General features: G+C 36.8%; 1 protein-coding gene across 9 annotated transcripts; it reads left to right on the top strand.

Annotated features, from left to right (window-relative positions):
* The first annotated feature begins 170 nt into the window (after positions 1-170).
* LOC103716063 (PH, RCC1 and FYVE domains-containing protein 1-like) lies at positions 171-13,359 on the top strand. Of its 9 annotated transcripts, none has more exons than XR_005507149.3 (11): positions 171-312; positions 410-642; positions 2,071-2,157; positions 5,062-5,151; positions 5,299-5,385; positions 5,496-5,618; positions 7,138-9,168; positions 9,277-9,423; positions 11,613-12,061; positions 12,363-12,702; positions 12,827-13,359. XR_005507149.3 is itself a non-coding variant. In XM_088719207.2 (11 exons), exons 8-11 carry the CDS (start codon positions 7,258-7,260, stop codon positions 12,517-12,519), a joined length of 2,664 nt encoding a protein of 887 aa, XP_088575333.2. In that variant the 5' UTR covers positions 171-312; positions 410-642; positions 809-1,016; positions 2,071-2,157; positions 5,062-5,151; positions 5,299-5,385; positions 5,496-5,618; positions 7,138-7,257; the 3' UTR covers positions 12,520-13,359. The 9 variants fall into 9 exon arrangements, 7 of the variants coding, with proteins under 7 accessions (XP_088575333.2, XP_008802135.4, XP_088575330.2 ...); XR_015976824.2 differs by having other exon boundaries at positions 5,479-5,618; XM_088719207.2 differs by adding an exon at positions 809-1,016 and having other exon boundaries at positions 12,363-13,359.
* The last annotated feature ends 99 nt before the right edge of the window (positions 13,360-13,458 follow it).

Genomic DNA, 13,458 nt, shown 5'->3' with positions numbered 1-13,458 from the left:
CGACCAAGCGCAGCTGCTCCAACATTCCCGCGAAAAAAGGAAGAACATTTTTATCCAGATAACAATCTCCTCTTATGTCCCTGAATTTATTGTTGTTTCAATCATGGTAATTGCTTTTCCTTGTCTCGTGTGTGTGTATATATATATATATATATATAGATATATATATATAGATATATATATTATAAATATTTTCCATCTTCCTTCTGTCTGCGATTGGGTCAGAGCGCAGAAACGGCTCCGTTTCGTTTGAGGAGAAGCATCCGAAACTCGAATGCGTACAGGAGGGACCTCCCGGATCCATAACTTCTCGTAAGTGCATCCGTTACTTGTTTCTTCTTGTTGTTTTCTTCATGTGGAAATTTGGGGCGAAAGAGATGATGTCTCGCTCGGAATTCGGAATCGTTAGGTTCGGATCTGATCGTCATCGGAGAATTGATGATAGGCCTTGGCATAGAGGACGCGCGTCGTCATCATCATCCTTGTTGTTGTGATCATTGTCATCATCATCAATGGAGACGGGGCTGCCGGACTCTTTGCCCGCTTGCCTGATGCTTTTCCGGTGGGCCCCACCCAAGAGCTCTCTCAGATGGAATGGCCGATCTACCTAATTATGGGAATCCTGATCGTGATCTCGAGCAGGTCGCTCCGTCTCCGTGCACACTTTGAATTGTTTGTTTTCTTTGGTGTATATTTGCATCCTTTTAGGTTTGTGGTTCGCTGTTCTCGATCCATTTGGCAGTCGAATGCATGAAGTTATTGACAGTGAATCATTGCAAGTTGGCTGACAATGATGATGTCCTTGTAGTAACTCCATGCCGCCTGTGGGTGCAAGAGCCAAGGCAGGGGGTCTGTTATGGACCCAAACAAAAACGAGAATGTTATAGACCAAGAGAGTGATGAACGTTATGTACTGAGTACTTACCTTCAAACTTAACATAAAAGCAAGTATGGACTAAGAAACTGGTAATCAATAAAAATTATGCGTTCTTACTTATGCATGCACAACATAGAAGGTACTAAACATGTATCAGTAGTATTAGTGGCTTGTGTTGCAGTACATTGGTTCAATAAACTATGGTTCAGGCTGATACTTGTGACATGAATGCATGCTCTTTGATTTGTGTCCTCGCCCATTGTACCATCCAAGCTTGTAGATTACTTCTTAACATATCATATATTTGAAGTCATAGAATTTACTGTAAAAAGCATCTTATCTAATTTATGTTATTCTTTTCATGCATACATTTTGTATGAGTTGCATACGTTCTTAAGGCTTTTTTACTTTCAACCGGCACTCACCTTTTGTATGCCTTAGAAACTAAATTATTGTTGAAATGAAATTGTCATGCTTGAATGTTAAAAGAATCTCTACTGTATGTAGACTATAACCAAAAGTAGTGCAGATTCAAGTTGGTCGTTCATGTTACCTTACTAATAATAAGATGATGAGATGGAGGCAAAGTTGGCAAACTGATCCATAGTTGAAATATTAATAGCTATGGCGTCTTTTAGATGCTTACAGTCAAGTTATTTTTTCCAATATAACTATGTACAGATTGGTTTGTGGTTTCATCAGATGGCTTTAAAGGAAGGGTTATGGCAAAATCTCTAGCTATGAAATGATGTAGGTTATCTATTAGGTGTGGTGCTTCATAAATTGCTGAACTCACCAACTTTTGCTAGATTGTCTCTCTTTCTTTATCCCTTTCAAAAATAGTATGTGGAATAAGTGGAGTATTATGATATATAATGGAGAAGTTTCATTGGTTTTTCAAGTTCAAACACACTATGACTTCCCCTCACAGCCCTGCTTTGTGTTTAGCCATGTTCTTGTGAAAAGTTGTGTTGATGTTTTATATTGCACTAATGCATGATCATTAGCATATTTTACATTTTCTATTTTTCTTGAGAAAGATTTGCATCTGCTTTTCTGTAAACTTGTACTTGTTTATCTTCTTGGAATCAAGTGGTTTGCTCATCTTTTTGTAATTGTTAGAAGTCAATTGTCACGGTTTATGGATGATTTGGATCCTCAATTCTTACTCTATTTTGTTATTTATTTTGAAGGCCTTTATTGCTTTAAAGAAAGGTAGCCAATTAATCAAGTATAGCCGGAAAGGAAAACCCAAAGTTCGTCAATTCAGACTCTCCAGTGTGAGTTATAATTTTCTTCAGGGTTTCAGAGTAATATGATTTAAGTGGTCATGCCTTTTCAAACATATGGTATATATTCCAGTATTTCTTTCTTTAAAAAATTGGGACAAAGAAGATCACCTCTATATTATTTTATTTTTTTCTGACTTTCTTGGTTTTAATCAAGCCACTAGATAACCACTTCATTAGATGGTGTAGTTTAATGAAACATCTACAGTTGATTTACTGGAACTTGATCCATTACCTTAAATGCCCTTGATAAATTCATATCTTGAAATCAAGTTTTCTTTAATTTTTTGGATGCGCCATGCATATATCTTTTCTGTTATTCTATATATCTGGTCTTCAACATTATATTTAGTTTTCTCTTTGTCTTTGCTGCCACTTACACTCACCATGAAAATGACCATACCTGATGCGCACGTGTCTCACTAATGAGATATGTAATTTCCACATTTCCCTAGTTATGATGGTATCAAAGCTCAAATGTATTTGGGACCTCTGCATGAGAGCTTCTGGTTGTTGCTGCAGGAGGTTGGCGAAGCATTTCAGAAATCATTGAATTGAAAAATCATACCTAGAGCTTCACTCTTCCTATGAACTTTGACAGCCTCCCCCATCTTTTAGTTTAAAGAAGAAAAGTAGCTGTAGAGAAAAAAATGGAAACTCTTTATAAAGCAGAAAAATTAGGATTCAAGGTGTTTCTCACATTTCTTATTATTTTGGAGTGAAGAGAAACTTTTAGAGCTCGGCCAAGTCTCAAGTTACATCTGCCTTGCATCTTATTGATGATCCTACATATGTATCTCTTAGTGCAAGACAGGATAATGAGGTTCAACTTTACAATGAAACTAGATCAGCATGCCAACTAGGTTACAATCAAATTAGGTCTGCATGTATACTAGATTAAGAACAGGGGTGGCAATCAGGTCAGGTTGGATACAAGATACATCAAAAATCTGTCAACCTGAATCTAACCTGTTTATTAAATGGGTCAAAAATCCAGATCTGAACCTGACCATTTTATTAAACTGGCAATCTAGCCCAATCTACAACAGGTTGAAATAAGTTAAATGGGTTAAATGGTTAAGCATTACAACCCCTAATAAGAAATTGACTTTACAAAATATCAAAGAGCGCAATTAAGAGAATCTAGGATCCGAAACACAGAACTTGTTGATTGGAAATATATTGCTGAATGTTTCAGATATCATTTCAGTACACCTTAGTATTCCTTACACTGATCATTTTGAGTAGTTGGTTCATAAATGGACATTACTAAATCGCATGAATGACTAACTCAAAATATAGATCCCCAAGGCCAACATTTTGCAGTGGAACATCTGTTGCTGGACATATATCAAAGAGAGTATCTATGATTTTGTTTGAAAAACTGCTTTGGGTCAATAATGATTCAGTTGAACCTTAGGAGGCATGGCGAAAAGACAAGGTTATAGCATTCTGCAACTTTATTCACAAATTTAGTACGAAGCTTTTGGCATACAGATTGTTGCAGTAGATTTTATATTTGTGAATCTTGTGAACTGCTCCATAAGTTCCAGCTAAATAGAGCAGACTGTTGATAGTACTAGTTTGTTTGACTCAGATGTTGGAAAGGCTTGTGGATCTATAAGTATGTGGATGGAGCTTCTCATTCTTGTGCTTCAGCAAATAGTTCCCAATGACAAGTGGATTCAATGGACAAAAACCTCCAAATTTAATGTACCAATAGAGTCCCTAGTGATAAAAAAAGGTTAGGATTGTGAAAGCAATAAGATATATTGTGAGTAATAGATGGGATGCAAGCTATGATACTCTCGAACAACAAATCAGATGCAAGCTGTGATCATCAGTTTCTTGGCTGTTGACAAATTAATTTCTACTTTCTCTGTTAATTTGCTAATGTGACCTCATGAATTAAGCATCCCTGAGGAGGGATCCTGTTTCCCCCCTAATCTTTCCTTTTACACTGCCTTCTGTTCCTGATATCCTGAAATTTCCATGACTTTGATATCAACCAGTATGTTCAACCTTGCACCCATCCTTTTTTGTATTCTGGGATCTAAAGACATAAAGAAGCTTGGTGGTTGCTGTGAGGTGAATGGATTATATTATCCCAGTTATAGATTGTAATGTTTATGTAGGTGTAGCATGGTGGTCAAGTCTCTCTCCATATTAAAGGCATACAAGATTCAGACATCTTCTTTGGGAATCTTAAACTTTTGATTCCTTTGCTAGAGCCAGTGACACATTTAGATTGTGAAGTTTGTCAACTGGATGAGCATCATAGTCTGTTATTACGTCCTCATGTAGGAAGAAGTTTTTCTGTCCCTTTTAGATTAATGAGTTCAAGCATTGAGGATTGGCTAGTCTTCAGCAACTTTAATTTTTTTTAATTGTTGTTAGTCTTCACTGATGTTTATTCTAGGATGGCTTGTTAATATTTAAAGAAACAGGAAGAAAAGTATGACACCATTTTTACAATTTCTGGGAACTTAGAGCCAACAGTTTCTCTGCATGTTAAAATGGTTTCTCTGGGTGAGCTCTGTTTATTCTTTTCATGAGTACTTATGAGAAATTGACATGAAGAGCCATGAAGGTAAGTTTGCTGTACTATATGCTTTATTTGCATCCTCCCAATGCTATATTTCTTTTTAAGCTGTAAGGCAGCATTGTGTTTTAAAGATACAATTGCTAGGAATTTGTTTTGAACTTTCCAAAATTATTTTCCATCTCGCACGATGTTCAAAATTTTGGTCCTCGTATTGTGATTAACAAGCTATTAGAAGACATACCACTTCAGAATTATTTCTTTAATATGTAAATTACAAGTATTATTAGTGGATACATATTTAGATTCCATTAAGTAGTTTATATTCATTGGTTTTCTTGATACTATCACAGGATGGAACAACACTAATTTGGTTTTCACATAAAAAGGAAAAGAGTGTTAAGTTAGCTTCCATCTTGAAACTCATTCCTGGACAGAGAACTGTAAGTTCCAGCATGTCAAGAACTGAATGATATTTTTAATTTGAATCTATTTCTGAAAAAATGCAGTCAAATCTGCATAATCTAATAATTCTAAATTCAAGTTACAGTTATAGATGGAAGTTTATTCCTTGGTTTTCTTTTCTATAGGCTGTTTTCAAGAGATTTGCACGGCCCGAGAAAGATTATTTGTCGTTTTCTCTTATTTACAAGAATGGCGAACGGTCCCTAGATTTGGTTAGTAAAAAAAGTCTTCAATCCTTATAGGTTATATATGCTAATTATTTCTCATGAAATTAAAATCCATGTTTGAATTATGTTTACTTTTAGATTTTCCTTGTCTACAGATTTGCAAAGACCAAGCTGAAGTCGAGCTCTGGTTTACAGGCCTCAAAGCTTTGATCTCTAAGGGGGGCCAACACAGACGTACTAGGACTGATGTACCTAGTGATGGATTTTCATTTTCTGATGTATGCTTTCCTAAAGTCTTAGTTATATCTAATCCATTTTACAGTTACATAATTCGTATGTTTTGTTTTGGATGGTAATTTTCATTTCAAATAATGACTGGTTGTACTAATTAGACCCTCGATCTTTTGTTTATATGTGGAGAGTAATTTGATATTTTGGAAAAAATTATTAGAATAATATTAGACATCAAAAATATCTGATGAGATCACTGTTTCTATCAGCTAGAAAAATTCATAATCTTCCTATGTCATTCTTTTTTCTAGCTACACAACATGGTTCTTCAAATGCAGATGGTGCGTTGCTATTTTGAATTCGTAGCAACAAATAGATATTGTGGCCTTGTGGTTATAAAGGGTTGTAATAACCTTCAAGCACCCCTCTTATTAGCAGCAAGGTTCAAAATATTATGCATTGTGCTTTGATCACCCCACAACCAAGTTAAAACCATGCACCGCATACCAAGTTTTCACGGTGTTCAATCCATAGAAACCTAGGCACTTAGTACATTCTAGGATTTATAATCAAGTCTTTGCTATTTTTTCTCTTTTTAATGCTTTGCAAATATAATTTGTCATCTTGGACATATTAAACTTGATTTATGATGTGAAGGAAAATGAGTTCTAGCTTAATCATCGATACATTATAGTCCTCCAAAATAAGGGGTGTTGATAACTTGATATCCTTTTAATATGTAATACTGGTTTGTAAACTTTAATAGTTTTCCATTTTGGCTTCTTATCTTCAATTTAAACTTTTTGGTGGTTTTTCAATTTTATGTATTCCAATGAAGTTATGTCATTTATATTTATAGGGTTATTCATTGTCAAGCTATTATATTTTTTGGCTGAATTCTGAAAGATTGGTTTTAAAGTGCTTTCAAAGAATATCTTTTGTCATCGTCATCCAAACCAAATAATTCAATAAATAAAACTTTTTAAACGGTAACTTTACTAATTACAAATGCAGTCGTCTATTTATTTCCATAGTTGGCATTGTATGATGCAGTCTGTTTAAGACGGACCAACATGAATATGAAGCATGGTGTATTCTTGGATTTGTCTCACGGTTTTCCTTTGAAGCAAGTCTTTTTCTCCCACATGCTGCGAACATGCTTCATGTATATTCTAGGCGATTAATTTGGAATTCCCAATGCAAAACAGCTATATTTTGTGGATTTTCTTATCGGCTTTTTAAATTGGGTCAGACACATATCAATACTCTGTTTTCTTCTCAACATGCCCATAACTATCAAATTTTAAACCAAATACTTAAGAACTCCAGATCTCACTTCCCATTGATTATATTGTCTTACTTTTATGCTTAACTTGCCGTGCCTTGGACATTTTTCTTATCAATTTATTTTGAGCAAGCAAGAAAAGAAGTACATGTATTTTATATGCGCATATATTTGTATCTGTGTGTTTATAACCTTGTGTGTGTTGGCTATTAACTTATTACGGTTTGAAATTGTACTCATCTTATTGTTCATAAATAACTTCATATATCTTTTATTTTTAGGATGGAGGAGATTCTGTTCGAAATGCTCATTCTTTTGGTGCAACAGTAGAGGTTGCCTCCTGTAGTTTTGCGCCTTATTTTAATTCGGCAAGATCAGATGTGGGATCAGACGGTGCAAAAATGCATATAAGAACAAATACGGTAGATGGCAGTCGACTTAGTATTTCCAGTGCACCAAGTTGCTCTAGTCAAGGTTCTGGACCAGATGATATTGAATCCTTAGGTGATGTTTATGTCTGGGGAGAAATATGGAGTGATGGGACCTTATCAGATGGCCGTGCAAGTTCCTTCTGTCAAAGAACAGATGTCTTACTTCCAAAACCTTTAGAGTCAAATGTTGTTTTAGATGTTCATCAGATTGCTTGTGGTTTCAGACATGCTGCTCTTGTTACAAGGCAAGGGGAGGTATTTACTTGGGGTGAGGAATTTGGTGGACGGCTAGGACATGGAACTGACACCGATGTGTGTCAACCTCGTTTAGTTGAAACTTTGGCAGTGTCAAATGTGGACTATGTTGCATGCGGTGAGTTTCATACTTGTTCTATATCTACTTCTGGTGACTTGTTTACATGGGGGGATGGTGCCTTTAATGCGGGACTTCTTGGCCAAGGCACTGATGTCAGCCACTGGATCCCTAAAAGAGTTTCTGGCCCTCTAGAAGGATTTCAAGTCTTGTCTGTTGCATGTGGCTCATGGCATTCAGCACTGGCTACTTCAGATGGAAAATTATTTACATTTGGTGATGGAACATTCGGTGTTTTGGGCCATGGTGATCGAAAGAGCATTGCATACCCTAAGTCAGTTGAATCTTTGGGTGGACTGAGAACTATCAAGGTTGCATGTGGAATATGGCATACCGCAGCCATTGTTGAGGTAATGGGACAGACAGGTGTAAATGTTATTTCTAGAAAGCTATTTACCTGGGGTGATGGAGATAAAAATCGTTTGGGTCATGGCGACAAAGAGGCACGGTTGATCCCCACCTGTGTCTCATCACTTTTTGACTACAACTTCCATCAGCTGGCCTGTGGACATACTATTACTGTTGGCCTTGCTACATCTGGACACGTTTTTACAATGGGTAGTACTAATTATGGCCAGCTGGGGAATCTGCAATCAGATGGAAAACTGCCTTGCTTGGTGCAGGGTAGATTGGTTGGTGAGTTAGTTGAAGAGATTTCATGTGGAGCTTATCATGTTGCTGTGCTGACTTCACGAAGTGAAGTGTATACATGGGGAAGAGGTGCTAATGGAAGATTGGGACATGGAGATGTTGAAGACAGGGAAACTCCTACCCTTGTTGAAGCACTGAAAGATAGGCATGTGAAAAATATTTCTTGTGGTTCAAATTTCACAGCATGCATTTGCATTCACAAGTGGGTATCTGGTGCAGATCAGTCTGTCTGCTCAGGGTGCCGACAAGCATTTGGGTTTACTAGAAAGAGGCACAATTGTTATAATTGTGGTCTGGTACATTGCCATGCTTGTAGTTCTAAAAAAGTGCTGAAAGCTGCACTGGCACCAACACCAGGCAAACCTCATCGTGTATGTGATTCATGCTATACGAAGCTCAAAGCATCAGAAGCTAGTAATGCATCTACAGTTAAGAAGAGGAACATAATTCCTCGTGGCTCCATTGATAGTAGGGAGAGGCTAGACAGGGGAGAGGTCAGAGCTTCAAGGCTTCTCTTGTCACCAACTACAGAACCTGTTAGATGTGTTGACGTTAAATCAGTCAAGAATGAAATGAAGTCAGATACTCCATCTCTAATACGAGCTTCCCCAGTTCCATCATTGTTACAGCTGAAGGATATTTCTTTTCCTAGCTCCCTGAGTGCAATTCAGAGTGCTTTAAGACCAATTGCTACATCAACACCTACACCTGCTGTCAATGTCATACCTGCATCTCCATGCTCACGAAAGCCAAGTCCTCCACGTTCTGCAACTCCACTGTTCTCTAGAAGTATCATTGATAGCCTAAAGAAGACTAATGAACTATTGGACCAGGAAGTCTTAAAGTTGCAAGCACAGGTATGCATTAGAATTATTTCATTATTAATTTTTGATTCTGTGCTGTTTTGCCATTCTTTCCCTTGTTAAATGATAAGGGACTTTGATCGACACATGCCCCTTCTGTAGGTCAATAATTTGAAACATAAATGTGAAATTCAAGATGCAGCACTGCAGAAATCAGAAAAAAAGGCTAAAGGAGCTAATTCTCTGGCTGCAGAAGAGTCTGCCAAGTGTAATGCTGCAATGGTGTTTATTAAGTCTCTTCAATTGCAGGTATCCTGCACTTTATTTTCTCAAACTATCTGCTTTGTTCTGGTTTCTGATGATTTTTTTTTGGATACCAAAAACTAATTATCTTTCTTACTTAAAATTCATGTTCTAGAATATTAAGATTTTTTTTATGTACTAATATTTATACAATTTTATCCAAGGTCTTAAATCCCATAGGATGGGGCCATCTCCATGTTTTCTGTAGAATGGGATGTGCTGCCATCCTGCCCTGTCGTGACACTTGGGACAGAGGATGTTAGGATGCACCGACCAGGACTTTGGGACTGTGGCGGGATGTGTCACACTTGAGATGGTACCCCATCCTGGCATCCTACAGGATGTCCCACGAGGATTTGAAACCATGCTTTTATCTTTAATAATTTTTAGATTATATATTTCAAAAATGTGACTACCATAGTCTGAAAATTCAGAAGCATATTTGATATGGATTCTATTGTTGCATAATTGATACAGATCTTATCATTATCATTGTCCAATATCTTCCTTAATTTTTATTCCAGAACCATTGTCATGTTTATTCCTACTGTTTGACCAAATTGAAGAGATTTATTGGAGTGTTTAACAAAGTTCCATCTGGGAAATTCAGTACAAGTGTAAGCCACATGGAAACAAACAACTCAAGGGTATAAATACCTGCACTTGGTGGCATACTGAATGTGATTGAAAATTTAGTCCAGGTCAGTACCTGGTGATAAGCCATAAACTTGGATCTGAGTGTTCAGGAAATAATATTAGAAGTGAAAAATATGAAAAATACGGTACTATAAAATATAAAGCTTATTCCAGTTTTTTGATGACATATCTAGCAAGTAGCAAGTCTAGAATTTTTTTCCATATTACAACTCTAGCACCATTAACAAAGAAGGTTAAAGAAAATAAAAATAGGTTGCGAATTGAAGCATATATACATCTGACATGCATGCGTTGATTTATAAATAAAGTAAAAGAATAGTTTAAATTTTTAACTTTTAGAATTAATACCTTTCATATGATTATATATTTCTTTTAGCAAAACTGAAGAATAGGCTGGCTACTTTAAACTAAAGCACAGAATGACAAACTAAACTCCATTAGAACTGCTCATGATTTACCACATGATTGAAGCAAAATGCAAAAGGAATTTTACATGTTAATTATAACCAATTTTGTGCATGCTTTTTGAAACTCAGAAATTCAAACATTCCCAGTAGAGTGATTTTTTTGAGAGCCTGAATATTGTATAGAAATGAGAATACATGCTTTTATTATGTCTTTTGACTTAAAAGCACTCATACCACTGGTAGCAGTCTAAACTGCTCTAGACTGGCTAGTGCAGCTGGTTCACTTCCTGGTGCAACCAATTTCTGTCATATCAATCTCTCCCTACAGTTACTGACTGCTGATCTCCCCATGCCCCATAAACCCACCCTTCAGCCTACCGATATGCCCTTAAGCTTACTTTTAGAACTCAATTGTAGTTAGGAATTGCAAACATAACCTGATTAGCATTCATGTTTGTGTGAATTAAGTAATTTGAGTTCTTTCATTTCTCATCTCGGGAACATCGAACAAAGGGGATAATGTTTGACTCTAATCTAATTTCTGACCTCTTCTCCAACTACTTCTGGTAAGCTTGGTGTATGCCAAATAGAAAATGAAGCATTTTAACTAGAATAAATTTAGAAAGGTATGGAGTAGGATGTCTTGATCATAGTAAGTTTGGTAATGTTAAACTCTTATTGCTCTTTCTAATAGGCACTTGGTGCTAGAAATGTAAAATGAGTCAGTTTATGTGACAGATTTGAATCAAACTAGCCTTTGTATTAGTCAACTCTGGACTCATTATGGTTCAAAGCCACCTCTGAGAAGGTCAAGGAATCAGAATTCAAACCTGGTTCTACATCCAGATTCTGATACCCAGTAAGAAAACGGCTCTCAAGACAGGTACAGGGTTCACGTAAGGATTTATTCAGATCCTTCTTTTTAGTCTTGAGAATATGACCTTCATCTACAATACTTTCACTCTTGTCACTTTCAAATTTCACTTGGAAATGTTATTTGTGGGCTGATTCTTTCTTTATTTTGAACAAATGAAGCAACACCAAATGACCTGAGGGTTCCTTATATTCTTTATGCTTTAGAAGAATTGGTTTCTACTATTATGTCGCTCATCTGCTTCTTTTACTATGAAGATGAAGGATATGGAAGGAAAACTGCCTCCTGAGGTTGAAGACAGCTTACAAGCCTTGCAAATTGAAGCAGAAGCATTGTTAAGAAGTAACAGAAGCTGTGGATCACAATTTTCTGCATCCTTGGCAATGGATTCTCCGGAACATGATCGATCAAACCTTGCCATTGAAGGAGTTGTTGATGTCCATGACCCAAGGATGGAAAATCATGGTGATGAAGTAGAATTATTGCAAAATTCTACTGATACGAATGCTCCACATATATTAGCTGTCACCAGGGAGGCTACACCTTCCCAGGGTGTTGAGACTAGCTCAAGATCATCTGGTAATTCTACACCGAGGCACAGTAGCCATGGAGAAGCACAACTGATTGAGCAATTCGAGCCTGGTGTATATGTGACTCTTGTTCAGCTCCAAGATGGTACTAAAGTTTTCAAGCAGGTCCGGTTCAGGTATACTCCTGCTTAAACACAATTCACTCACATTCAAAGGTCATGGAGACAGATGCCCTCTCACTTGTCTTTTAGGGAACATGTATTCTCTTTTGCAATCATCTATTCAAATATTCTCTATTTTCACATGCAGCTGCCTTTATTCAGCATATGAAAATTTAAAACTTATTTATCCATACTCAGAATATAGTTGCAATATATATTAAGATAGCAATTTATGTGCATTAGATAAGTATGCGTAAAAGGTTCTGCTCTTTGTGGTTTTTTTTCTAAAAAAGTTCATTTGTTACTGTTGGAGCAGCAAACGAAGATTTGCTGAGCAACAGGCTGAGGAGTGGTGGAAGGAAAATCAAGAAAGGGTGTTAAAAAAATATAATCATCCAGCTCATACTACTTCCTCACAATCTATGAGTGCGCCACCTGCTGCGGAGGAACAGGTCGCATCATCTGAGGCCTAGCTTTGCTGAGATCTTAAACTACAATACCATTGATGAGGAGACTCACCAAGTCCAATTTCTAGAAGGGAAGGATACCATGTCCATATATTATCGTATAGAAATATTGACGGAAGAAAGACTTTCTTTTCAAAAGGTTGAAGTTGAAGGCATTTTTTTCACAGGCTATAATAATTTGTGGAATAGGTGATGATCCATAAAAAAGCTAGCAGTGTGATTGTCAAACTTCTGTTCTTTATTCCATTGTATTTTCTTCTTCTTCCTCCTTTTTTTTAAAAAAAATTTCTGCTGTTCTTGTCACCATGTACAGGAAATACTGATCACTTATGCTTGTCGACTGAAGATTGCCTTGAATTCAATTACCTCGTGACTCAAGGTGCAATTCTTTGTAATTGCTTCCCTACAACTGACTAGGGTCTGTGATTCTCTACCTCTCGGCTTTTTTTTTTTTTTGGTATATTGGCAGCTCACCCATATCCGGTGTGAGCACAATCCAAAGAGTCAGACGATTGAAGAGAATATAAAGGAAGCAAAATAGAGTCGTGGGTCTTCCTGATAAAATCTCTGGAATGATGAGCCGCATAGGATGCCGCCTAATCTGCAGTGTTATTAGCCTCTCTGAAGACATGGGTAGTCCGAAAGACGATACATTCGCCGAACAGTCGGCGGATATCATGAAGCAGTCGCATCCTCCTGACGGCACTTCCAGGCCCAAGATCCCCTGTTGGCTTGAATCTTATGCATTATATTTTTATTTTTATTTTTGGTTTCTTTTCTGCAAATAGTGCATTTATATTAAAAATGTTGCACGAATCCAAGCAACTAAAAATAATATCTTGTCTACATGCGCGCTTGTCTATTTGCATGCATCTTGTGATTTAGTATACAATTAACACAAATTCTGCCCCCAACAAAAAAGGGAATAAAAAATTCTGTCTTAAT

This window comes from Phoenix dactylifera, chromosome 3 (genome assembly GCF_051530095.1).
Source record: "Phoenix dactylifera cultivar Ajwa chromosome 3, Ajwa_hap1_PhDact_Kaust_v1.1, whole genome shotgun sequence".
Taxonomy (NCBI): domain Eukaryota; kingdom Viridiplantae; phylum Streptophyta; class Magnoliopsida; order Arecales; family Arecaceae; genus Phoenix; species Phoenix dactylifera.
This window is presented reverse-complemented; position numbering and strand designations above follow the sequence as displayed.